The sequence below is a fragment of the Schistocerca serialis genome, chromosome 5 (genome assembly GCF_023864345.2).
Source record: "Schistocerca serialis cubense isolate TAMUIC-IGC-003099 chromosome 5, iqSchSeri2.2, whole genome shotgun sequence".
Lineage (NCBI taxonomy): Eukaryota > Metazoa > Arthropoda > Insecta > Orthoptera > Acrididae > Schistocerca > Schistocerca serialis.
Window position 1 is genome coordinate 119314796 of NC_064642.1, and position 27901 is coordinate 119342696.

The 27901-nt window shown below is 42.1% G+C and overlaps 1 protein-coding gene across 1 annotated transcript in view; it reads right to left on the reverse strand.

The window, feature by feature from the left end:
- The window catches only part of LOC126481777 (uncharacterized), a 173231-nt gene that overhangs the window by 103591 nt on the left and 41739 nt on the right, over positions 1-27901 (reverse strand). The window contains exon 3 of the mRNA XM_050105732.1: positions 6704-6796. Within this exon, the coding sequence (XP_049961689.1) occupies positions 6704-6796 (93 nt within the window). The remainder of the gene's footprint in view (positions 1-6703; positions 6797-27901) is intronic.

A 27901-nucleotide genomic window follows, 5' to 3' on the forward strand; every position in this document is an offset into this window, starting at 1 on the left:
ATGGTTTATTCCTTAGAACAGAGGATTTTTCTGGTGTTGGAATTCCACCGCCTAGAACACAGTGTTGTTGCAACAAGACGAAGTTTTCAACGGAGGTTTAATGTAACCAAAGGACCGAAAAGCGATACAATAAAGGATCTGTTTGAAAAATTTAAACGGACTGGGAACGTGACAGATGAATGTGCTGGAAAGGTAGGGCGACCGCGTACGGCAACCACAGAGGGCAACGCGCAGCTAGTGCAGCAGGTGATCCAACAGCAGCCTCGGGTTTCCGTTCGCCGTGTTGCAGCTGCGGTCCTAATGACGCCAACGTCCACGTATCGTCTCATGTGCCAGAGTTCACACCTCTATCCATACAAAACTCAAACGCGACAACCCCTCAGCGCCGCTACCATTGCTGCACGAGAGACATTTGCTAACGATATAGTGCACAGGATTGATGACGGCGATATGCATGTGGGCAGCATTTGGTTTACTGACGAAGCTTATTTTTACCTGGACGGCTTCGTCAATAAACAGAACTGGCGCATATGGGGAACCGAAAAGCCCCATGTTGCAGTCCCATCGTCCCTGCATCCTCAAAAAGTACTGGTCTGGGCCGCCATTTCTTCCAAAGGAATCATTGGCCCATTTTTCAGATCCGAAACGATTACTGCATCACGCTATCTGGACATTCTTTGTGAATTTGTGGCGGTACAAACTGCTTTAGACAACACTGCGAACACCTCATGGTTTATGCAAGATGGTGCCCGGCCACATCGCACGGCCGACGTCTTTAATTTCCTGAATGAATATTTCGATGATCGTGTGATTGCTTTGGGCTATCCGAAACATACAGGAGGCGGCGTGGCTTGGCCTCCCTATTTGCCAGACATGAACCCCTGTGACTTCTTGAAAGACCAGGTGTACCGCCAGAATCCAGAAACAATTGAACAGCTGAAGCAGTACATCGCATCTGCATGTGAAGCCATTCCGCCAGACACGTTGTCAAAGGTTTCGGGTAATTTCATTCAGAGACTACGCCATATTATTGCTACGCATGGTGGATATGTGGAAAATATCGTACTATAGAGTTTCCCAGACCGCAGCGCCATCTGTTGTTGAAAATTGTAACTACTGTAATTTCGAAAGTTTGTCTGCCTGAAAATGTACTGTTGTCCCAAGCATATTGCAACAAACGGTGTATTTCTATCGCTGCTCGTTTAGTTTTTATTGCCATTTCAAATATACCGGTCATTTTTGAAACACCCTGTACAAGTTGACACCGGTGCTTCAGTGACACAATCAAATAGGGTCACCACCATTGACACTAGTCACACTGAAACTGGTCAGTTATAACAAAGAGAACATTGCACTGTTGCTGTTGTTGGGACAATTTATGTCATCTGCCTCCTACAAGTCAGTAGCTCATTCCATAACATTTAGGAGGTTGCTGATGCTGGGGCAGAGAATTTATGCAGGATGGATGCATTTCAGGCATTTGGATTTACTATCACTGATACAATTCACTTTGTGTCCAATCCGGTACTGCATTCTCAATTACAAACACTGTGTGAGGAGTTTTCAGACTTGTTTTTAGAAGTTATATGGTGCGCTATGAATTTTTCTGCTCATGTTTCTTTGAAATCCACAGCTCAGCCTCATTTTTGTCATGCACATCCCATTCCTGTCGCCCTGAAAGATCAAGTGAAAGTGGAATTGGACAGACTTTAATCTCTAGGGATGGTGAAACCTGTTATGGCCAGTGAATGTTCATCTTCACTTGTTGTAGTTCAGAAGTCGTCGGGGAAACTTTGCCTCTATGGTAACTTCAGTGCTATTGTCAATGCACAGGTGAACATGGATACATATCCTCTCCCATGCCAGGAGGAACCTTTGGCAAAAATATCAAGTGGCCAGTACTTTTCTAAAATCGATCTGTCTGAAGTGTATTGCAGGTTCCTGCAGATGGTAAGTCTTGGCAAGTTCTGGTTTGAATGCTTATTTTGGCCTGTGTCAATATTTGCACCTTCCTTTTGTTGTGTCCAGTGCTCCAGCTTTTTTCCAATGAGTTTTAAAGCAACTGACTACGCCTGTCTCAGGTTGCAGTAATTATCTTGATGATATTGGTGTCTCAGGCTCCTCCACAGCCGATCACTGCAAAATTTGCACACTTTGTTTTCTGTCTTACAGTCTGCAGGCGTATGGTGTAACATTGTGTAATCTAGGGCTTTTTTTCAACCTTCCATTGTTTATTTCAGATTTGAGGTCTCGTGGGATGGTGTTCACCCTCTGTCAGACTGCATCTCTGCTCTTATGTCTATGCTTGGCCCCTCATCCATGAAGGAGATTCAGGCTTTCAGTGAGAATGTAGTCTGCTACCTTAAATTCCTACAGGGGGTGGGGGACAGCCATATTGGCCCACCCACTGCATGCCATCTTATGCAAGATTGTACCTTTTTGCTGAAGCCCAGATTGTGAATGTGCTTTTCAAATGTTGGGCAACTGACAATTCACAGTATAGCTTTGGTGTGGTCCTAGTGCAACGATATGTTGACAGCACTGAATGGCCTGTTGCTTTCACCTCTAAACTCTCACTCTGGCCCAGCAGCGTTACTGTCAGGTGGAAGGAGAGGCTCTTGGCATTGTCTACGCTCTCCAGAAATTTCATGTTCTTTGTGTGGTTCCAAATTTCCTGATTACTGGCCACAAATCCTTGTTTTCCTTGTTTAACCCTCACACTCCTTTGCCTGACACAGTAGCACACCACCTATAATGCTGAGCACTGTTCTTGACTTGCTACAAATATGAGCTCCATTTTGACCTACATCTAAACACGCCAATGCAGTTGCCTTGCCCTGCATTCCTGTGAGTCCCGATTCTGACTGATTATGAAGAATTCCTTTGCTTCCATCTTGATATTGAAATGCAGGCCACGGTTAAGAATTTCCCAATTACGAGCTCATGCACAGCAGGTGCCATTTTTGCTGACCCTGTTCTCCACCAGGTGGTTTGGTTTGTTCAATAGGGCTGGCTCGATAAAACACTGGCTCAAGCTTCAGGCTCCCCGCACAACTATTTTTCCTTATGGTAACGCCTCTCGATTTTTGATGGTGTTTTGCTGATGTCCGTGGAAGACCTTTCTCTCTCAGAGTAAACATTCCTGCCACATTACACAGTGAAGCTCTACACCTTCTCCATCAGGCCGATTGGGGAGTTCCACACAGTAAAGAAGAGATATTTTTGGCCAGAGATTGATGCCAAAATTTTCGATTTGTCACAGCTTGTGAGCAGAGTGCCCAACAACAGGCAGCTCCCGGTGTCTCTTTCCCCCTGGCCCTCTCCATGCCAGCCATGGGAAAGCATTAACATAGACTTTGTGGGTTCCTGCTTGAATTCCTGTTGGCACTTGGTTGTGGATGCATTTTCCCCATTTCCTTACATTCTCAGGTGTGCATGATGTTGGCTGACATCACAGTTCATATGATTTTGAGTTTTTTTTCTATTGAGGGTTTGACTTGCACCTTAATTTCCAATAATGTGCCCCAGTTTGTTCCCACAGCTTTCAATTGTTTTAGTTCCTGCCATGGCATTCATCACATTATGGCTCCACAATTACACTCTCCCTCAAATGGTGAGGTGGAACAACTAATGTGTACGTTCAAGTTCCAAATGAAAAAGTTTGTTGTGGATTCTTCACCAGATGACACCCTTTTCTGAGCACCTGTCGCTTCATGCCTATAAAGGACTGGAGCCTAGCTGAGCTGCTCCATGGTCCAGAGCCACACACACTCCTCCACTTTCTGTGGCCCGGGTCACACCTGCCCGAGCTGCTCCATGCCGGGATTGCTGGTGTGGGTGTGAGGATTTGATCACTGGCCCAAGTGGATACTTGCCATTGTTGTAAGCTGTTGCGGATGTACTTTGTGATGGGCTGGTGGTGCACCACTTTGATCAGCTGCACCCCCACCTACCACCGGAAGCTACTAATTCACTGGTGTGGCCCGTCACCGCAACCCAACCCACTTCCAGTGCTGCGCACTGGGCACTGGTTCATCTCCAGCCTCAGGTCCACTGCCACAGCCTGCTGCTCTGGTTGGTCTGCCTCTGGTAGCCTCCTCACAATCACTGCCTCAGCCACTGCCACTGCCACCAATGGGTCCACCCCTTTCTCCTCTGCCTCTTGATGATAATGCAGAGATGGTGATGAGACCATTTTCCCCAATGCTGTCGTCGGGTGCTGTATGCACCCACTGCCCTTGGACGTGCCCACATCTCTGCAGTTTCTGGCTCCATTTTCTGGTGCCCACCTGGCACATTGGCCTGCCCCCACCATCAGCACTGCTTGCCACCACTCCAGATATGATTGATGTACCTCTTGTCAGGCTGCCTCCATGTCCTTCATCGCCTAGGTAGCCTCTCTGCAAGAGCGAGAGGTGTGCTGTATCCTGCTCCTAGTGCATGTGAGTGTGAGTGTGCTGAGTGTAGTGTTGCTGCATGTGTGTACTTAAATCAGCTGCCAACTGTGGGGGTTGGCCATTAGATGCCGCCTGTAGGAAGTGTGCACATGGCATGGTCTCTGCAATGCCATTTACCAGCGACTGCTGCCTTTATGTGAGTGGAGCAGCACTTCGTTTATACCACTCACATCTGTCTATCGCTTATGTTGCACCTTCTGTATGATTCTTTTGTCTTGTTATGTCCAGAGTCACAAGACATTTATTTCTGTTACTTTTCAGAGGCTTATGAAATCCTCCCCACTCCACCAAGAGTGTCTTTCCGCCATCCACCTAACCTTTGTAACCTCTTAGTTCATCCCTATGAAATCCCCAAACCACCTTCCCTACCCTCTGGCTCCTACCCTTGTAACCGCCCCCAGTGTAAAACCTGTCCCATGCACCCTCCTACCACCACCTACTCCAGTCCCGTAACCCGGAAGGTGTACATCATCAAAGGCAGAGCCACGTGTGAAAGCACCCATGTGATTTACCAACTGAGCTGCCTACACTGTGACACATTCTATGTGGGAATGACCAGCAACAAACTGTCCATTCACATGAATGGACACAGGCAGACAGTGTTTGTTGGTAATGAGGATCACCCTGTGGCTAAACATGCCTTGGTGCATGGCCAGCACATCTTGGCACAGTGTTACACCGTCTGGGTTATCTGGATACTTCCCTCTACACCAACCTATCCGAACTCCGGAGATGGGAACTTGCCCTTCAATATATCCTCTCTTCCCGTTATCCACCAGGCCTCAATCTCCGCTAATTTCAAGTTGCCGCCACTCATACCTCACCTGTCATTCAACAATATCTTTGCCTCTGCACTTCTGCCTCGACTAACATCTCTGCCCAAACTCTTTGCTTTTGAATATGTCTGCTTGTGTCTGTATATGTGTGGATGGATATGTGTGTGTGTGTGTGCGAGTGTATACCCGTCCTTTTTTTCCCCTAAGGTAAGTCTTTCCACTTCCGGGATTGGAATGACTCCTTACCCTCTCCCTTAAAACCCACATCCTTTCGTCTTTCCCTCTCCTTCCCTCTTTCATGACGAAGCAACCGTTGGTTGCGAAAGCTTGAATTTTGTGTGTATGTTTCTGTTTGTTTGTGTGTCTATCGACCTGCCAGCACTTTCGTTTGGTAAGTCACATCATCTTTGTTTTTAGATATAAATCAATGTCAGTTTGACAATGTGCCTACTTTAACATGAAACAGTTTCAATGCTGTATGAATGTTTCAAGTAAAGATTCAATATGTCACAATGACCTCCATTGTGTAACTATAATTTAGTACACATATTCTCTTTAGAAACTGGATGTATACATTCCATAATTGCTTTATCTGCCTCTTTGTACAACATTTAATGTTGTTATTTTCTGAGAGGGCAGAGAGTGCTATGTACTTTTATAAACTGCTCTAAAAATGCCAGCACAGTGTAGCAATTTGAGAATTTCTGTGTAAATTTTAGAACCACTCAGCCTTCCACCATCTCAAACACACAATATTCTGGATATGATTGTGGGATGGTAGAATCCTACCAACTGCATGTCACATGTTCGTGTGTGCAGGCTTAGAATCAGTCCCGGGAAGAAAGTAGATACAGTGGTCGGACAGCACCGATAAGTACCTGTCGGGCAATCCATAGATGTTTTAATGAGTGAGTAAGGAAGAACCATGGAGTTTATATGCAGCTCTGTGATTATTGTGTCATTGACTATTGTTATTAAAACAAGAACAGTTGAACTCTTGACGTAACCTTGTTAGAGGCAAGACTGAGTTTATGATTCATGTTAAAAAAGGTCATGGTATCCAAGCCAACTTTCTTTTAACCGTAATTCAATTTGTTTCTAATGTCTGACTGTACAAGAGACTTACAGGAAGTTACATATTCATGTGGAAAGTGAGATTTTCATTGTGTATGGAGATCAAATACATTGTTATTTGATGAAAAGTAAAGCTTGTATGTCTACTTATTTCATAAGTAGAAAGAGTCTAAAAATTCCTGTACCTAGTGTTATTCAATAGAGAGGAAGTTCAGAGGGTTTCCAGCTGTCAGCTATTCAGTAAAGAAGAGTGGCTACAAATTCCAAGTAATTCACCTCATAAAGAAGTAGAAGGTGGTTTAGAGGAATAAGCCGATATAACCCAGATCCACACTCACACATTATGTCGTCAGAATGTTAAAACAGAAGTGGAAAGTTTATAGAGATAATATGTACCTTTCTTAGCGTCTGAAGATCTAGAGCACTCTTATTGCACCACACCCCTACCGGCTTCACACTTATCACAGGAGCCAAAATTATTTTCTTTACCTGAAACAAAATAACTGTCTTTCTATTAATAGAACCTAAATGTCATAAGGTATGTGAAGAATGCAGGCCAAATACACATATCAAAAAAAGTTTTCATCACCCCAGTTCCCAGAACTCCTGAAGATAGATGTTGACTGTGGATATTGTATCACAGACACAGTCCCTTTGACTGTTCAGACATGCACTAAACCCACCCAAAGATGTAAACAACCCTGCATGAGCAGTGCCAATTAGATGGAGGTGGTCAGACAGTCGATCCGTTCCAGTCATTCCACCAGGAAGGAAGTACATGGCTTGTGTTGCCTGTAGTTCAACCATGCCTGGATGGTCAATACTGCAGTTTTATCACATCCACATTGTTACATTGTGCCAGGGACAGTTCTCATCAAAGGAAGTTTACAGGTGTCTCGGAGTGAACCAAAGTGATGTTTGGACATGGAGGAGATACAGAGAGACAGGAACTGTTGATGACATGCCTCGCTCAGGCCGCCCAAGGGCTACTACTGCAGCAGATGACTGCTACCTATGGATTATGACTCAGAGGATCCCTGACAGCAACTCCACCATACTTTTCGTGCAGCCACAGGATGGCGTTCATGACTCAAACTGTACACAATAGGCTACATGATGTGCAACTTCACTCCCGACGTCCACGGTGAGGTCCATCTTCACAACTGACGCCTTGCAGCACGGTACAGATGGGGCAAACAACATGCCGTATGGTCCGCTCAGGATCGGCATCATGTTCTCTTCACTGATGAGTGTTGCATATGCCTTCAACTACACAATCATTGGAGACGTGTGTGGAGGCAATGCGGTCAGGCTGAACACATGAACACTGTCTAGTTAGTGCAGCAAGGTAGAGGTTCCCTGCTGTTTTGGAGTGGAATTACGTGGGGCTGATGTATGCCGCTGGTGGTCATGGGAGATGCCGTAATGGCTGTACGGTACATGAATGCCATCACCTGACTGATAGTGCAACCATATTGGCAGCATATAGGCGAGGCATTTTGTCTTCATAGACGACAATTTGCACTCCCATCACGCACATCTTGTGAATGACTTCCTTCAGAATAACAACATAGCTTGACTAGAGTGGCTAGCATGTTCTCCAGACATCAACCCTATCGGGCATGCCTGGGATAGATTGAAAAGGGCTGTTTATGGACGATGTGACCCACCAACCACTCTGAGGGATCTACACTGAATTGCCATTGAGGAGTGGGAAAATTTGGACCAACAATGCCTTGATGAAGTTGTGGATAGTATTCCTTGATGAATACAGGCACACATCAATGCAAGAGGACGTGCTACTGGGTATTAGAGGTACCAGTGTGTACATCAACCTGGACCACCACTTCTGAAGGTCTCGCTGTGTGGTGGTACAACATGCAATGTGTGGTTTTCATGGCCAATAAAAAGGTCAGAAATGATGTTTATGTTAATCTCTATTTCAATTTTCTGTACAGGTTCTGGAACTCTCGGTGATGGAAAACTTTTTTTGATGTCTGTATAATTATTACATCAATCCTTTACTGTTTAACTATAACATAGGTACATTAAAAGTGTAAACTACGAGAAATATTTATATTAGATGATAAAATAATCAAGAATCTAATTAGAGCATATCAGTAGAAATTTTAATGACCAATATTTGCTGTTATTCAAAAACAAATCTTGCACCTAATTCAACGTGTAATATTATTATATGTGGAAGCTCACATTGGTATCAATGTGATACTAATAACTAAGAAAATGTAAAGAAAAAGACAGTACCTAGCAGAAAAAGGTGTGATTTATGTAAACAGATGGTGGAGTGGAAGAAAGGAAAGGAAAGCACAGGGCCTGCTGATGTCAGCTGCATTGGAATTTTATGGCAATCAGTGGAAACAAATGAAAATTTTGTGTGCTGGACTGGGATTCCAACCCAATGCAGCCGACATCAATTGTTCCATTCAGTTACGTTCTGTTCCGTTCCGTTCCGCTCCGATGTCAGTACAGAGGTCGAAGAAAGCTGTTTGTGGACTCAAACAGGCTGGTAGGAATTGTTACAAAATTATTACAAAAAACTGTTGCACTTTCTACTTGTGATGTTGAATGTATGACCTTGGCATCAACTGTTCAAGATTTACTGCAGTTAAGACAACTTATGTCTGAGGCAGACCCCAGCAGTGCCATAAAGTCACGTACAATATATTGTGATAATAAAGGAGCCATTCAGTTAGCCATGAATCAAGTGACAAACTCCAAATCCAAACGTATAGATATAAAGTATCATTTTATGAGCAGGCATGTTGAGTCAGGTGTTATTAATGTTCAACATCTGCCTTTTGAAGAAATATTAGCTGATGCTTTCACAAAACCACTCAGCAATGCCAGACATGAAACAAGTGTGAGAAACTGTGGTGTTGTGAAATAAGTGGAGTGACTGTACATTTAGATTTCATACTGTGTGTCAATGTCGGTTTAAAAAGACATGCTGAGATATGTAAATTGATGTTGAGAGTTTTTTGTTTACTCCTTTGTGTTGCAATAGCTTGGTGGCAATTATGTGTTCTGGGGTATGTAGAAATTGTTATGCACTTAGTGATTGATTAACAAAATGTTTTGTTGTGCCTATCTGTGACTCAACATCTCTGCTATATGGTGAGTAGCAACTTTCCTTCTCTAATATTATTTCAATAGTTGCCTTTATTTGTGTACAAAAATGTTGTAGGACAATCATTTGGGAGGAGCGTAGACCTTACTGAATAAACCATGTGTAAGAAAAATTTGTAGTGTTGTCTATGTTTATTAAAAATGTTTCCTGTCTGTTAATTAATACTTTGCATAACTTTTCTACTTTCAGTTACTTGACTGTAGGATCATGTTCTGGTACATTATTTTGATAATACAGCAAGAGGGTGTAAAGTAGATGTGTATGGTTCACATTTAGACTTCTATGACCTAAGCTTTATTGAGATCCATACATTTGCCCTTTTAAACAGTATATGCAGAGGAGTAAAGTTGTAGTGTGTTTGTGGTTGTTTAGGATGGTGTGAATAAAATAGAACAAAGCAGAAGAGAGACTGTGGAGAGAAAAATGTAGGTGAAATGAATGGAATGAAGTGGGAGCAATGGGGACATGGCTTGATGGGCGTGTGGACCTGAGATTAACAGAAACCAGAAGAATTGTGAACTTGAAGGAAGTGTTGTCAGGTTAGTTCCCATCTACACAACTTAGAGATGGTGGTAGAGAGGGGGAGTGTCCAGTTGACATGAAGTGTGGATAAACCCTCAAAGCAGAAAATGTTGTGCTCAGCAGCATGTTCTTCCACTGAGTGGTCAACTTTGATTTTTGCCCCAGTCTAGTCATGACCATTCAGTCAGGTGGATAGCTCCTTGGTGGTCAGGTACCTGTAAAAGGCTGTGAAGAGCTACAACAAGGGTGGTATATGGCAGAACTGCTTTCACCATGGGATTGATTCTGTTGGAGTATGACAAACCTGATGGGACTAAAATTAGGTAGGTTTGGTGGTCGCATAAAACAGATCCTGCATCTGGCTTTTTCACAGGGATATCATCATCTGACAAGGAGTTGGAGATGGAGTGCAGGTAAGTGCAGTTGTGTGAGAATGTACATGTGGTTTGTTAGTCTTCACATAGAGGAGACACTGAGTCACAAACAGACACAATAAAAATGACTGCTAAAATAGTTACTCATAAGCTTTTAGATGAAGTCCTTCTTCTGAAACAGAACACACACACATTCACACAATCACAGTTCATACACACAAGGTCACAATCTCTAGGCACTATGGCCCAACTGTGCCTGCATCTGACAGGAACAGCAAACTTCTGGGATAGGTAGTGGGGTAAGGAGGCGGCATGGAGTGGGGACGGGCAGGGGTAACAGAGTAGGGGTTGGGGAAGATGCTGTGCTGTCTGTGGAAGCATGCAGGGGTGTGGTGGGGACATGTTAGGGCTGCTTGGTGCTGTGTGGCAGGTTGTGTAGGTGGGGGAGGGGGGGAGGGGGGAAGGGAATTCTGAAGGCTTAAGCTGAGGGGTTGTGGCAATGCATAATGTGTTGTAGGGAGAGTTCCTACCTGCACAATTTAGAAAGACTGGTGTTGGTAGGAAGAATCCAATGGCACTGATAGTGATTGTAGGTTAAGAGAAATAAGTTGAAAGTTGTAATGCCACTTCCTTGGACGAGAAATGAAAATCAAAAATTAGCTCCAAAATTCCCAAAGATTTCCTCAAAACAAGTTCCAAATTCCATGAAAAATGAACAAGCAAACAAATTTCCAGTTAACACTATTATTTGGATATTAACCAGTAACTGAATCAAAAATCTAATACTTAGTAATTTATTAACATACGAAAGAAAGATAGGATTCCAGTAAAATCAAACTCAAAATTCAAAATCATAGTAAATCGCAAAATCATTATAATTAAAATTCGCAAAGTAGAACCAACGTTCCCAAAGAATACTCCATGTGAGTACTCTGAGATCTGTGAGTAATGGCTAAGGATAATTCAATCCATTGTCACTACATTATGAGAGTTAACTGAAGCAGGTCACACTTGTGAATGCTCGTATATGTAGGTGCAATTAGACCGTTTTTCAGAATTGATTATTGCACTCTACCATGACGCAGTCAAATGATATGTTGACTTGAAATATTACGTTATGTAAAATTCAGATAGAGGGCTTGCTTATATTAGACAGAAGTGACTTTTAATTAGATAACCTGAAGTTAACACTATTTAGGAAGTTAACACAGAAAAACAATTTCATTCGTAATAACTAATGGACTATGGAACTTGGCGATAGTTACAATTCATGCAATTATCATTCGAGTTTTACAATATTATTTATAGAGATAATGTGCAGCGATATTATTTGACTGAAGCGCTCGGCACTTATATAAAAACTCCTTGACGTAAGGAATTAATAACACTGTTATGACTGATTATAGATTTGAGATTACAACCAGGCTATAGGTAATGTGGTGTAGCTGGAACTAATTTAAACTTATCATTTATATTTAAATAGCAACTGGTAAACCACCGATTATAAACAATTTAATTATGACATTTGGTGAAGTAAGTATCTCACACAAGTCGCAAGTTCAGTTCATCAATGTTCTTTTTGTAACATCGATACTGATACATAAGAAATAACAGTCTCATTGCTCTATCACTGAGTGTTAGCCAAGACCAAAGATCCGAAGTATGTTACAAGGTGTAACTCTATGAGATCCGATATCTCTCTGTGGGGGCAATGTAACCAGCCACAATGGGGTGTCCTTGATGGCTGGGTTTATGGACATTAGGAAATATGTAGAAAGTAGGAGTGCAGAAAGTAGTGAGGGTGAGGAGAGAGAGAGATTCAGGGGAGAGGTTCTGGGTATGGACCTAAGGATTTGAGGTGGGACTGGAGATCCTGATTTCTGGAATGGGGTCACTGTGGCAGGGTTTGTAGGTTACCTTTTCTGATAGCTGGTGGAGTCCCTCTATCAGATAATTCTTGTGGTTCATAACAAAAATGCTCAAGCCTTTGTTGGAAAGTACGATCATAAGGTCGGTATTCAGTTTTTAGGATTGTAATGGATTGTTGGGGTTAAAGGGACCAAACTACAAGGTCATCAACCCTTCCATTCCATATGTATCAAGCCACAAAGAGAGCAAAGACAAAGGACACAGAAGACAAATACTGATGAATCAAGCTGTAACAATGAATCAATAGAACCAAGAGACAGAAACAAGTTGAAGTGATAGAGAGCTAAGAGAGTGAAGGTGGTGATTTTCTCTGCCCAGAAAGCTGCTGGAAACCCCCACAAGAGATGCATGCTGTGCATCTGACCAGTGTTTCATCACCTTCCATTACTACAAGAAAACCAACAATGTGGACAAATTGATAAAATCTCAGGAAAGGGAACAACAATGACGAAACAGTAATCAAATGACAGATGTAAAAGAATATGTAGTATTATAAGGTGGGAAGGGCAGGAGGCAGGCAGGACAACCGATCAGTGGTAGCTATAGCCCCCCGGGTTGGAGCAGGCAATGGGGCACCCCTCCAATCCTTGAAGTGGGTGATGAGGCCTGTGTCCCCTACCTCACAGAGGGGAGTAGAAACCATCTCCATGTGTAAAACATAAAACCAGATCAGCCGTTTTGGCATCATCTACTAGCATCAGACACATCCTGTCAGCAAGTTTAATGTTTTGCCATAAGGTGGTCAAATTGGGGCAGTTCATTAAAATAAGAACCACCATCAGATGGGCACCCCACTGATAATAGGGTGCGGCTCATGTTGTAGCATGTGGCCACGGGTCAGCTAAGTACAGCCAGTGTAAAGCTAACAGAAGGATAGAGACCCTGCGAGAAGCACAAAGGGGAGACTGCCACATGATCATGGTCCACTTTATTGCTCACAGTCTGTTTAGAGAAACCAGGGTACTCTAATTTACCCAACAACTGAAGGTGTAAAGTTGACCAAAGGTCAAGTTCCCCATCTCCAAAGTCAGAATCCTTGTAGCCAACTTGGCCAGCAGATCAGCATTTTTATTCCTTGGGATCCCAATGTGACTGGGATATGTACAAGATGACTGACCATCCAGCTTGATGGAGATCAGAAGGAGATCTTGGATAGTCACAACCAATGGGTGTCATGGGTAGCAGCAGTGGATGATAACTTGAAGACTACTCACAGAGTCATTGATAATCAAGAACAAGAGCTCAAGTGATGGGCACCAATTCTGTAATGAATACTGTGCATCCATTCAGCAGGGAGCATAGTTCACTGCACACAGCATTCCCTCAGTGTATACAAATTCCGAAATGGTAAATGTATGAAGGACAGCCAGGAACAGGCAGTGCAAAACATGGGGTCAACAGAGTGTTATGGTCCACAGGATTGGATGAGAATGATATGAGGATGGGATACACACTGTGGGGGCATAAGCGATTGCGCCCTGAAAAGAGGCCACTCGGGGGGAAGTTGGAGTTCAGAGCAAAGGTGCTGAATGTTAGCTGCAGTTGTGACTCCAGTCCTGGATCACTGTTGTGGGAGTTGGATCTGCCTGTCAGGAAAATGGACTTGACAGTTTGGATGCTCAGATGTGCAGCAAACAGGTATCACATTGTCAAGCAGCAGCAGTTGTCTATAGTGAAGGGACCTGATCATCCTCGAGTAGGCTGTTTACAGGTCTGGTTTGAAAGGCACCTGTCTTAAGTCAGACCTAACAATGATGTATCAGCTCCAGTATCTGCAACATTGAAGGCAATGCTTAGCCATATGCTAGACTCCCATAGCTATGACAGGACAGGATCAGAGCTTCATAAAGCACAAAAGTGTAGAGCAGTCTGTGCCACTGCTAGTGTTAATGAGGGCAAAGAGTATTAATATTAAGGTGTGACCAGCATGTTCAGTTAAGATATGAAGAGGGGAAGCTACATCACCTGGGCATTGACGAACAGTCCTAGAAAGTGATAAGATGCCACCACATTGAGCAACTGGTTATCGAGGTGGAGTTCTGTTTACAGATGGACAGTACAACAGCAACAGATGTGCAAGACACATATCTTGACAGCCAAATACTGGAAACCATGGATGATAGATCATTAATCCGCCTTCGTATGGAACCCTGTTTTGGCATTCAATAACACCCATGGCGGAGGAGCAATAGCAAATCCAGAAGTCTTCAGCACACATAGAGGGCAACAATCGTGCCCCCAACTGCAGCTAGGCCATTGACAGCCACTAGTAAGAGGAGTGTACAATATCCAGAACCATGCAGGACCCCACTCTCTTGCACGTGAGGTGGACCCTTGAGACCCTACTCATGTAAAGTAACAAGGATTTTATGACACCATGTAGTGTGTTGATGATGGGAAAAATTGACCAGATAGAAGACTCCAGGGAGATCAGACTGTCAGCAACAGAATGGCATTGACAAAAACTGCCCAGGAACATGGCCAAAAGACCCGAAGACTCAAGGTCCCAACACAGCTGCCAGATCAACGTATGTATGTTCACACAACTTGCAGAGAACATTAGTGAGACCAACTGAGCACTAGCTGTCTATCTTAAGGATACAGGGTACTTTTATGGCTCAGTATTATGTAAAAATCAACACATTTCTTTCAGGCACTGTTTATAATGTATATGTTTTACAGATTTTTTTGTTGATATCAGGTAATGCAGCACACTTTCTAAACAAATTAGAAGTATTTTGAATATTTTTGAACCTGTTTAGGGTTATTAAAAAATTACAATGAAACTGATGCAATTTTTTTCCAGAATTCTTCCTCAAATTGAGGTACCATTTAATCCAATGTTACACATTTGAAGGAGACCAAATTTTTACCAGAAATGCATGACATGATGGCTGAGGTACTATACCTATTTAATTCCACCTATTATGTATATTGCAAGGATAAAAAAATCACATCTTACATTTTAATTTTTATAGTTTCTTTCTTAAAAAAAAATGTTATTTTTTATATAATTTAGCTGAGTTTTCAATAAACCTTAGGTCTACTATATAAGTATGGACTATTGCAAGTTACAGAAAAAAATTAGAGCAATGATTTATAAAATTTAGGAATTATTTGTACCTAAATTCTGAAAAACATAACTTTTGGAAAATTGTGAATGAAGATATGAGTCCAATTAAACCGTGCCTCAGATTAGATTAGACTAGATTAGATTAGTTTTTCATTCCATAGATCCGTGCTGAGGAGATCCTCGTGGCTGTTACCACAGACTTCAGTTAGTGTTGTGCTTAGTGATACTAGAAATTCATGGAGTGTGACCATGGGTGTTTTAGTGGTAAGCATGCCAGTGTTGCATTTTTCAGAGCAAAAAAAGTGTTTATTTGAGAATAATTGGCATCTAATTTACCTACATCATAATAATATAATGAAATGGCTCATTATGTAATAAGAAAAACAAAAGTAGAAACATCTGAAGATTTCAGTCACCATTCAGCCGCTCAAACACCACCAGATGTACAGGCAGAGCTCAGCACTTCCTCGAAACTTCCACAACAAAGTTCATCGACTGATTCCTTTAATCGCACAGATATTGACAATTATTTGGATATATTAGCGCCAGGAAATATTAGTGATGATATAAGACACAAGCTTCTCACAGCTCCAAGGAAACCTGAAAAGGTTATATCTTTCCTACTTCCAAGCACAACAAGAGGGGATATTGAATGCAGACAAGTGCATGATAATCACATTGAACAGTATCCATGGCTGGTGTTCTCACAAGTTCAGGAGAAATCCCTTTGCATTAACTTTTCATTTATTGTGAATAATAAAATGGTTGAAGCAAAGAAATCCATTATCACCAAGAAACTTGTGAATGAATCACTAACAAAGTTTGCCAAACTTACTGGTAAAGATGGTGACCTTGAGACCCACTCTCAGCTGATATACCACGATGAAGCATCAACAGATGCAAAATTATTTTTGGTGACATGAGACAACTTGAGATCATAAATCAGTTGTCAAGACAGAGAATGGAAAGTATTATAGAAAACAGAGACCATCTTGTACCTATAATAAAAACCATCATATTTCATGGAAAGCAAAATATTCCTTTGTGGGGGTGTAGTGATGGTGGAAGTCTATTAGAAAACAAAAATGATCATCAAAGTATAGTGAGTAATGAGGGAAATTTGAGAGCTTTTCTAAGATTTAGAAGTGATGCTGGAGACTTTCAACTAAAACATCACCTTGTGATCACTAAAGTGAATGCCACTTATATAAGTAAAACAACATGTAATGAACTTATTTCATGCTGTGAAATAGTGATGCTGTCAAGAATGCTGGAGGAAATCAAAGATTAATGTTGTTATGGCATATTCTTTGATGAGACTACGGACATAGCGCACATCACCCTACTGAGTTTAGCTTCAAGATATGTTGATGGTGATGGCAAATTATATGAAACATTTTTGGGTTTCATTGACATCCATAAAGACAATGATTGTGGTGGAAACATTGACAATGAATCTCAAGAGAGCCAAGATGAAGAGTGTAGTGTTACTTGTGAAGTATTAGATACTATAGTTATAAGGAGAATGGAAAGACTTCCTTTGTCACTGGAGAACTGTGTGGGTATAGGCTGTGATGGTTGCTCAGTTAATATGTCAGAATTTAAATGAGCTGTGGCCACAATAATAAAGAAAGCTACCAATGCGCAAGTAGCACCGTGACAAAGTCATCAGCTCAACCTCGCTGTCTCTTGCAGTTGCAAAGTAACAAGTGTGAGAAATTCACATATTACTATTGAAGAAGTAGTACCGTTCTTTACAGCATCTAGCAAGCAGTTTGCAACATTGAAGAGTTACCTAAATAACACTTGCTGCAGTCACATTGTCAAGTGAGATGGGTTGAGTGACATGATGCTGTTATTCAGTTTGCAGCTGATCTCTGAACAGTTTGCAAAGTTCTTAAAGAAATACAGTGTTGGAGGGATAGAACAATGGTTGCCAAAGCCAATATTCTCCTTCTATCTCTCTCTAACTGTGACTTTACTATCACTCTGTTTACAATGAGTGACATTATGAGTATAACATATCCAGTTAGCAAAATCTTATAAGACCCTAGCTTGGACAACGCGATGACAAAAGCCAAATTAGATTCAAAGCCCAAGGTGTGAGCTAATTTTTATAGCCACTTTGCTCATATTGTTGAAAATGCGAAGGCAATTATGGAAGAGTTAGACACGGAGATGAGTGTTCCTCGTCATACAGGCAGACACAGGGAAACTGTGATCATAATGATGATGCTTTGACATATTGGAAGAGAACTGTTGTTTTTTTCCAACATTGGGCGATTTTACAACTGACATGAGAGAACGTTTTGCTGGAGAAAATATTTATCACTTAAAATTCAACATACTTTTGCCCTTGAAACTACTGAAACATGACAGTAATGATTTGGCACATAACTTGAAACAGTGTTTAAGTGAACTACCATTCTTTGAAGAAGAATCACTCTTTGTGATTAAAAAGAGACTAATGGAAGAGATTCTTCAATACAAGCAAATGAGCATAAATGCCCTTAATGATCATGATTCTGTTATGCAAGCGTTGTCTGTTTCTCCAAGATCTGACTATCGTACTTTGCACATGCTGTACAAAATATTTGGTTGTCTATCTGCATCTATTGCTACAGAAGAAAGATGTTTTTCAACACTGTGGCGTACAAAGACATGGCTGAGGTCAACCATAAAGGAGGGTCAATTTAATGGCGTAGTTCTGTTGAACACTAATCCTGACATTGATTGTCCTATTCATGATGTAATTAATCAATTTGCCAAGAAGAATAGGTGCATAGAATTCATCAGTAAGGAATATAACCACAATCATAACTTTTTTATATCATAAGATGGCATTGTCTTGTGTATGTTTATAATAAGTTTAAATAAAATTTTGTTAAAATTAGGATGTGACTTGATTATTTTTTTATTACGGTAAAAGTACAGATAGCTCAAGATATCTTTAGTGCCCCCTCCTTGAGGTTTTTCTGTATCTGCCTCTACATGGGAGGGATTAGAAAATGATGATGTCATCATGGTCTCTCCAGTGGGTGGATGAGAGAAGGCCAGGGCTGCAAAAAGAAAGATCAATGGCTGAATAAGATCTGTTCACCACATTGAAGCATATGGGGGCAACAATATTCAATAGACAAATACTGAGCTCTGCAAGCAAAGGCCAGCTGTCATAGTTCCACCCCACAGCTGAGAAATCAATTCAGACAACACAATATGAGACAATTCACAGTTTAGAGGGAGGTACATATTACTGATGGTAAAATCCAGATATGTCTTCCCATGAACAGCCTCATTCTCCAAAGTTGTATTGAGTGCATGTGTTATGACGTAGAAAGAGTCAAGAATGTATGTGAAAACTCTGCCATGTGCTCTGTCATAGTTAGCTCAATTCATAAAACAGTCCTGACAATTGTGCAGGGTAGGGGTTTGCAATGCTGGAACTCAAGTTTTCTGGGAAATGTATAAGAGACATGTCATAGATTAACTGGGTAGTGGAAGAAAACCACTACAGTTCCACTGGAAGTTCGTGTTATTAGTACCCTGTGGGGATGTGAAGGGAAGGAGGAGGCACATCAGCTCCAGGTGTGCATGATGGGACCAGTTATGAGGATACTGCATCAATGCATATCAGTTCTGAAGCAGGTCATGTGGGGGAGATCCAGTGCCACAGGGACTACTAGGAACTCCATCTCAGGTTCAGAGTTGGAACTTGTGGGGTTCACAGACATGGGGAGCACCAGAAACTCCTTCACCACAGATGATGCCTTCCTTTTGCCCCTCTTCTCCTTGGATGATTTTGATGTCTGGTTCCTTCAGTCACTGGCTGGTAATTGGTTGCAGACTGGCAGAATCCTGGGAAAGAAGCATCCTGGGGAACTATTTCCTAGCAAGAGGCACATGAGGGGGTGCTGCTTCTCCAGCTCAGGGTTGGGGATTGAAAACCCTGGTGGATGGGAAGTCAATGCTCCCAACTGGGTGTGAGGGTATAGAAAGAATGAAGGGCAAGGTTACTGTCACTAGGAAGCTTAATGTCGTCACAGCCATAGCAAGTGTCACTGTCGTACATGCAGGATGGTCACTGCCATACAAACAGGATGCAAATTATGACATTTGTTCTTGACCTCCTGATACATGAATTGGTCAAAAGGCTTGTATTCTTGGATTTTTTTCACCTTGAAAGATTGTGCAGTCTGATGAACAGGTGGAATGGAGCTCCCTGCCACTGACATAGCCAGAAGGGATAGGCATGTGCAAATGGTATCACAATCCCTACACCCTATAACTGGCATTAAAATGTGAAGATATGTGGCTGAATCTCATTCATTTGAAGCATTGCTTGGGAGAGTCTACATAGTGTTTCACATCGCTTTTGATACACCATTACGTTTACCTTTTCAGGCAACGAGTCACCTCCCAAGGCTATGATTAAGGCCCCAGTGTCAATCCTACTGTCCTTCAGTCCTGTCTGGACATGACAAACGAAATTCATGCCCTGTGACTCCAAACTGGCATTTAACTCATAATCAGTCTATAAAAGAAGGTTGCACTGTGAGATGATACTCTGTACCACACTTAGACGGGAGATGATAGTCAAAGGAATGTCACAGAGCTCATTGCAGGTGAGCAGCACCCGTGACTAAGTAGGGGATGCCATTTTAATCAGAACTGAACAACTGCCATTTTCAAAAATGCTGTTACTTCCCCAAACCTATTGGCCAGGTGTTCAACAAAAAGTAGCATATCAATTATATTTGGTCGAAGGTGTGGCAGAGTGAAAGTGAGTTGCAACAGAGCAGCTGCAAGCAGACACGACTGTTACGCATTGTGAAGCAAAACATGGCTGACAGGTGTTGCAAAGCAGAGCCAGCTGGGTATGGAATAGCAACAGCTGATGCTGCAATATGCTAGTGGAAGGATGGAAGCCTTTTCTCACTTGCCACCATGGAAGTGTTGAGTATGTGCCTTAAGCTCCAAATGAGCTTAGTCTAGAGCATGTAAGTACTCAGCCACTCATGTACTAAATATTCTTGCCTCAGTATCACAGTTTACAACACAAGCCTATGACACCTGGTATGACATCCTGGAATGCAGTACAGGGTTTGCTGTTTGATGACAGGACAGGGTGGCCTGCCCGGAGTCACGAGAGAGCCGCTGCTGGAGCAGAGCCGCTGCTGGAGCAGAGCTGCTCGCTTGCTGGACTGAGGTCACAGCTACCCCCACAGTATTGCCAGCTTTGCTGCCATGCTGTTATCACAGTCACAACTGGAAATGTTGCTGACAGCAGCATTCGAGTGATGCCACACTCGGCCATGCTCTTTGCACTACCAGCAATAACGGACATTTATTGTTTCACATGAGAGGCAACTGGACGCCTCCATCAAGCTGTTCCTCATGCACTACAGCCAAGGGCTGGAATAAACAAATAAATTAAACAAATCTACTGCTGTCCTGATGTCTCCTTCCACTCTCCACAGATGACAATCCATGGCTCATCTAACACTGGTGTCAGATAATTGACATCGCCTTCTTAGAGGAGTGTCTGAACATACGACCTCGGTATGGTGAGGCCAAAAATTTTGATTGTATTTTTGTCATGGAGGAAATATTTGATGGTCATGCATTATGTTAAGTAGATTTTATTGCAAGTAGAGAACCAGTGGATTTGTATAGTTTTAGAGGTAATGGAAGTCACTACATGTTAGTGCCTGTTAGATGTGTACAGTGTAACCTAGAGAGCCACTAACTACCATATAAACAATCAGTTCTGGTAAAATGTTATACATGCAATCATTGGGGGCATATGGCTAGGCAATGCCAGGAGTCAAGATGACTCATGAATGGATGTAAAAATTAATTAACGTATTTCATTTTCTTGTCTTATAAGTGTTAGTTCTCAAAATGAGTGTTGTCAAGGACAAAGTTTCGACAGAACAAGAGAGACAATGTCTGTCAGAGTTGGAAACAAGCACAAATTCAATTGCTCCTTTTTCTGGCAAGGCAACCGAGGATGTACAGGCCTTTGCAGAAGACCTTGGCAATTTGGCTCAGATGGAAGGTTGGTCTGATACAGGATTACTGAGTGTTGCAAAACTGAGACTAACAGGGGAAGCTAAACATATGTAGGGCATACAGAAGCCCTTAAGGGAGCCACAACATTTGTAGAATTTAGAAAGGGGTTATTTCCAAGATATATGAAACAAAATAGTGTCAGACACTATAGGGAATAATTAGGGGTAATAACTAAGAAAAATACAGAAACTGTGGAACAATTTGCGGATAGGCTAAGGGAAATTAATCGATGGAGCTATGAATTAGGACAGGATGCCACAGTCAATGAAATTATTTTCCAAGAAGCTGAAGAGCAGGCACTCAAATTATTTTTTAAGAGGGTTGCATGAGGAACTGCCACACTGTAGAGTGGTTAGCTGTAGAGTGTGAGGAGATCAATTTGTTGACTGGAATGCAGGGTAAATGGACAGTGTTTGCAGCTAATATAAACTGTTTCAGGTGTGGGCAAATGGGACATATAAGGAGGCAGTGTCACCAGCCTCAGGGTGACATCAATAAAGTGTTTTAGAAACAGAGGTCTGGGGAAGAATAAGACATTAAACGCCAGTGGGAACCCCAGGTCCACCTATGGTCACTCCTAGTAAGACTGGATGCCACAAAATTGAATTCGGAGGTGGACTGTGTGATAAGAGGAATAGTAGGAAAAAAGGGTTGCAGATATTATTGGACACAAGGGGGGGGGGGGAGGGGGGAGGGGGGAGGGAGGAGGGAGGGGGGCAGCATGTGTCAGTCAGCAGTAGTGATCTGGTGAAATGTAAGCAATTGGTCACACCATGGTACAGACTGTATGAAGTGGGGGATAATAATGTCACACCACTGGGATTGGTGGACATTGAATTTTGCCTGGATACAGTTTAATTTAAACAATGTGTAGAGATTGTGTTACATGTGAATAAGGGCTATGACATGGTTCTAAGATTAGATTTCTTATATCAGCATTGTGCCATAATTGATCTTTGGCAACATAGGGTGGAATTTGATGGAAAAAGGTTTCAGCTAGGTGAAACCATTGCCAGCATAGCAAAGTCATGAGTGGGGTCCGTTGCAAAAGACAAACTGATTAAATGGCAAACAATAACTCCAAGACTAGATTCACATGATTGTGTACCTAAGAGTACTGCGAAACTGCTTTGGGTCCATGTTCAGTCTAGCTTGGTGGTAGGTATTTTGTGTGTGGTGGAACCATTAGAAGAGAATGAAGTATTAGCTCAGGCTTAGTTAAGAGAGGAACCATGTGTGTGCAAGAAATAAAGGATGAAAATAAAGTCTTAGGGAAGTGGATACAGGATTAACAAAAGGGTTGTTAATTGCTAATATGGATATCCTAGTGGAAGAAGAATTGTACATGAGGGATGTCAGCCATGGATAGTTGCTGGATGACATTGAAACTGCTTTCCAAGGAAAAGTGAAGCACATAGAGGGGAAAAATAGGGAATGGATGGAAAAATTACTTTTGGAATCAGAGGCCTGAAACTATTGTTTAGTGTATTTCAATGACATAACCATCTATGAGAGTGATATGGAACAGCATATGCAGCAATTAAGGGAAGTATTCCTATGGATAAAAGCATCAAAGTTAATACTGGGTATAGAAACATGTAATTTTGTAATAACTAGAGCTTTAAGTGAATTTCCTGTACCAGAATCTGTAAATAAGTTGCAATTTTCTTAGGAGTCTCTAACTATTACCACCTGTTCTTGTAAGACTTTGTAGATATTGTCAGATGGTTGACACAGTTGTTTGAAAGGGGTAGAAAATTTGTGCAATTAGTAGAGCGCCAGCATGCTTTTGAGGAGCTAAAAGAAGCTTTAAAATGGAGTCCAATATTGGTATTTCTGGATTTTAAGAGAGAATTTGTTTTATCATGTGATGCATCAAACCAAGCACTTGGCTGTGTGTTGTCACAAGAAGTAGAAGCTGTAGAACATCTGGTACATTATGCATTGAGACAATCAAATTCTGTGAAAGAAATTATTCCACAATGGAGAAAGAGATGTTAAGCCTTATTTATGGAATCACATACTTCAAATGTTGTCTGAATGATAAAGAGTTCTGAGTAACAACAGATCATGTGGCATTAAAATGGTTGTTGGTGTTAAACGATCCTTCTAGCAAGTTAACACAATGGGCAGTAAGACTAAGTCACAAATAAACCTGGGAAGAAGCATTTAAATGTAGATGGAGATAGCTTAACTAGAAAAGTAGCAGTATGACATTTAGGGGGTAAGGAGCATACAGAATGGAAAACTGCACAGATAGCAGAAGACAAATACAAGCAGTATTCTAAGCTGTCACAGTCTTTTGTGCAGAATGGTTTGCTATGCAGAAAAATCAAGCTGGGACCATTAGCATAGAGTGCTACAAGAAGCTCATGATCACATATTAGCAGGTCATGGAGGTTGTAGATCTTGCAACAGAAGAGCAGCAAAAAGGTATTGGTTGAGGAATAGGCAGATGGACATAAATCAGTATATGAGGAATTGCATACAGTGCACACAGAACATGGATTTGTGTTGGAGCTGAGAACCATTGCAGGGGTTACCTGAAACATTAGCACCATTCAAATTTCTGAGCATTGATGTTTTATGTCCATTCAATATAACACTTGCAAGGTATATGTATACATTCACAGTCATAAATAACTTTTCAAGAAATGTAGAAACTGCTGCAATGCCAAACCAGCTGGCAGGCACAGGGCAGATATATTCAATAAATTGTGTAAGTTATTGAACTGCAAGAAGTTAAGCATGAGGCCTCTCCATCCACAAGCCCATGGAAGAACAGAAAGAGTGCATAGGACAATCAGAAAGATGCTTGGATACTACACTGACTCAAATCACACCAACTGGGATGTCTATTTGAAGTATGTTGTCTCCACCTACAATTAAAAACAGCAGACAAATTTGGGATTATCACCATATGAAGTAGTATATGGTCATAAAACCCCATCACCATTTGACATATTGGATACGGAGAAAGGGCAGACTGGAGAATTGTTAAAGGAAATTCCCAGAGTGATTAGGGAAATTTGGAGTAGAGTACAGAGGGCAAATACATGAGCACTGGAGAAGCAGGAAGAAGCAGTGGGCTGTACAGCAAAGATGCCACAGTATAAGGTAGGTCAGTGGGTGATGTTGTCAACTTTGTATACACTGAAGGGAAAGATAAAGAAGTTTTTTGCCATGTATCACGGGCCATACCAAGTGATAGAGACAACATAACCAAAAACATCAAGATTCAGTTGCCAACAAGGATGACAATTGTGCATGTAGGGTGGCTGAAACCTTTTCAAGGGACTCCTTAAGTTATTTCAGGAACAGGAAATGTGGAGCAAAAAGGGAGAATGAGGAGAAAGATATCAGAAGATAAACAAGAGGTTGTGAATGAAACTAATTAGGAACCCCAATGGATTAAGTCCTAGGAGACAGTAATATATTTTCTTTTATAGTTTAGGTACAGATTTAGTGTAATTAGCATAAGCAGCTGTGGAGCAGCAAGGAATTTGAGGGGGAGCAAAGTAATAGGTATTCCTGTCTGTTGGTGAGGAACAGAGAAGATGACATAATACAGTTCAAAGTGGAACTACTAATCTTTGTTGGGGTGAAAGCATTATGAAACCCGCACCTGGAAGAGGGAGTGCTATTCACCAAGCAGGAAGATCTCAATCACCAGTCATCACTGGGTGATACTGGTGGTATTCAATGCATGGGAGATGTATAACAAGGTGAGAAGATTGGAAGAAGCTTGCAACAAATTCTGTTAGGGAACTGAAAGACACAAGAGACTCAAAGAAAGTGCCAGGGTACATGAGAGAGTACATGGAGTGTACGAGAAATTAATGGCAAGAGATGACCCAGGTACTGGGGTTTAGTTAATACACTACTGGCCATTAAAATTGCTACACCACGAAGGTGACGTGCTACAGATGTGAAATTTAACTGACAGGAAGAAGATGCTGTGATATGCAAATGATTAGCTTTTCAGAGCATTCACAAAAGGTTGGCGCCGGTGGCGACACCTACAATGTGCTGACATGAGGAAAATTTCCAACCGGTTTCTCATACACAAACAGCAATTGACCAGCATTGCCTGGTGAAATGTTGTTGTGATGCCTCGTGTAAGGAGAAGAAATGCGTACAATCACATTTCCGACTTCGATAAAGGTCGGATTGTAGCCTATCATGATTGCCGTTTATCGTATCGCAACATTGTTGCTCGCGTTGGTCGAGATCCAGTGACTGTTAGCAGAATATGGAATCGGTGGGTTCAGGAGGGTGATATGGAATGCCATGCTGGATCCCAATGGCCTCGTACCACTAGCAGTCTAGATGACAAGCATCGTATCCGCATGGCTGTAACAGATCGTGCAGCTACGTCTCGATCTCTGAGTCAACAGATGGGGACGTTTGCAAGACAACAACCATCTGCACGAACAGTTTGATGACGTTTGCAGCAGCATGGACTATCAGCTCAGAGACCATAGCTGCGGTTACCCTTGATGCTACATCACAGACAGGAGTGCCTGCGATGGTGTACTCAATGACGAACCTGTGTGCACGAATGGCAAAACGTCATTTTTTTTTCGGATGAATCCCGGTTCTGTTTACAGCATCATGATGGTCGCATCCGTGTTTGGCAACATCGTGCTGAACGCACATTGGAAGGGTGTATTCGTCATCACCATACTGGCGCATCACCCGGGTGGTGGTATGGGGTGCCATTGGTTACATGTCTCTGTCACCTCTTGTTCGCATTGACGGCACTTTGAACAGTGGACGTTACATTTTAGATGTGTTACGACTCATGGCTCTACCCTTCATTCGATCCCTGTGAAACCCTACATTTCAGCAGGATAATGCACGGCCGCATGTTGCAGGTCCTGTACGGGCCTTTCAGGATACAGAAAATGTTCGACTGCTGCCCTGGCCAGCACATTCTCCAGATCTCTCACCAACTGAAAACGTCTGGTCAATGGTGGGCAACCAACTGGCTCATCACAATACTCCAGTCACTACTCTTGATGGACTGTGGTATCGTGTTGAAGCTGTGTGGGCAGCTGTTCCTGTACATGCCATTCAAGCTCTGTTTGACTCAATGGCCATGTGTATCAAGGCCGTTATTACAGCCAGAGGTGGTTGTTCTGGGTACTGATTTCTCAGGATCTATGCACCCAAATTGCGTGAAAATGTAATCACATGTCAGTTCTAGTATAATATATTTGTCCAATGAATAGCCGTTTATCATATGCATTTCTTCTTAGTGTAGCAATTTTAATGGTCAGTAGTGTAACAACAAATGTGGGTGGTACCAGCACAACAGCTCCCCCTTCTCTATAGAAAACTGTTCCTGTAATACTGGTCATCATCATCATCATCATCATCATCATCATCATCATCATTAGCCAATTCAATCATTAAATGATGTGGCCTCTTCGAGTCGTGGATTCAGGTAGGCTTTCAGCAGTCTTCTCCAAGTGGGACGGTCTTGGGCAGTTCTCTGCCAGGTGTTACCAGCGATCTTCTTGATGTCTTTGTCCCATCTGTCTGGTGGTCTTCCTCTAGGCCTCCGGTGCTCTCTCGGACTCCACTCCAGTACTAGCTTCGTCCATCTGTTGTCTTTTCTTCTTGCGACGTGGCCAGCCCACTGACATTTTAGGGAACCTACTGTCTCTAAGATGTCATTAACCTTCACCACAGACCGGATGTCATCTGCCCTTTTCCTATCCTTTCTTGTATAGCCCAGCATTGATCTCTCAATGGTTCTCTGTGCTGTCCTAAGTTCCCTTTTGTAAATGAGTTCAGTGTCCATGTCTCGCAGCCATACGTCATCACAGGAAGAATGCATTGATCAAATATTGCTTTCTTCAGATTTACTGGCATTTTTGATCTGAATATTGTTGAATTCTTCCCAAATGCTTGCCAGCCAAGGTTGATGCATTGATAGATTTCTGGTCTTATGTCTCCCTTCATATTTACAATCTGGCCAATGTAGGCATATTCACTGACCTCTTCTAATAGACTGTCCTTGACTTTCACATCTCCAGCTGGGACCCACTTGTTGGACATTACTTTTGTTTTGGAAAGGTTCATGTTCAAGCTAACAATGTGACATTCCGATGCAAGATCTGTTACTAGCTTTTGGAGCTCTGCGAAGTCTTTGGCCAGTAAGGCAATATCATCAGCAAATCTCAAGTAATACTGGTATGCCAAAAGAAATAAAACTCAGTGCCAACAGTGGTAGCACCACAACCAATCATGTAATTAAAAATAAGCTCAAAATTTTTCACCAAAATATTCAAAGCCTGCTGAGTAAGTTAGACCAATTTATTGTAAATATTGATGAACCAACAGGCGCAAATTGTGCTCATATTCTCTGTCTGAAAGAACACCATTTCACTTTTGGCATCGAAATGCTCAATATTCCAAACTATGTATTAGCTACGTCATTTTGTAGAAAGCATATGCGCAAAGGTGGG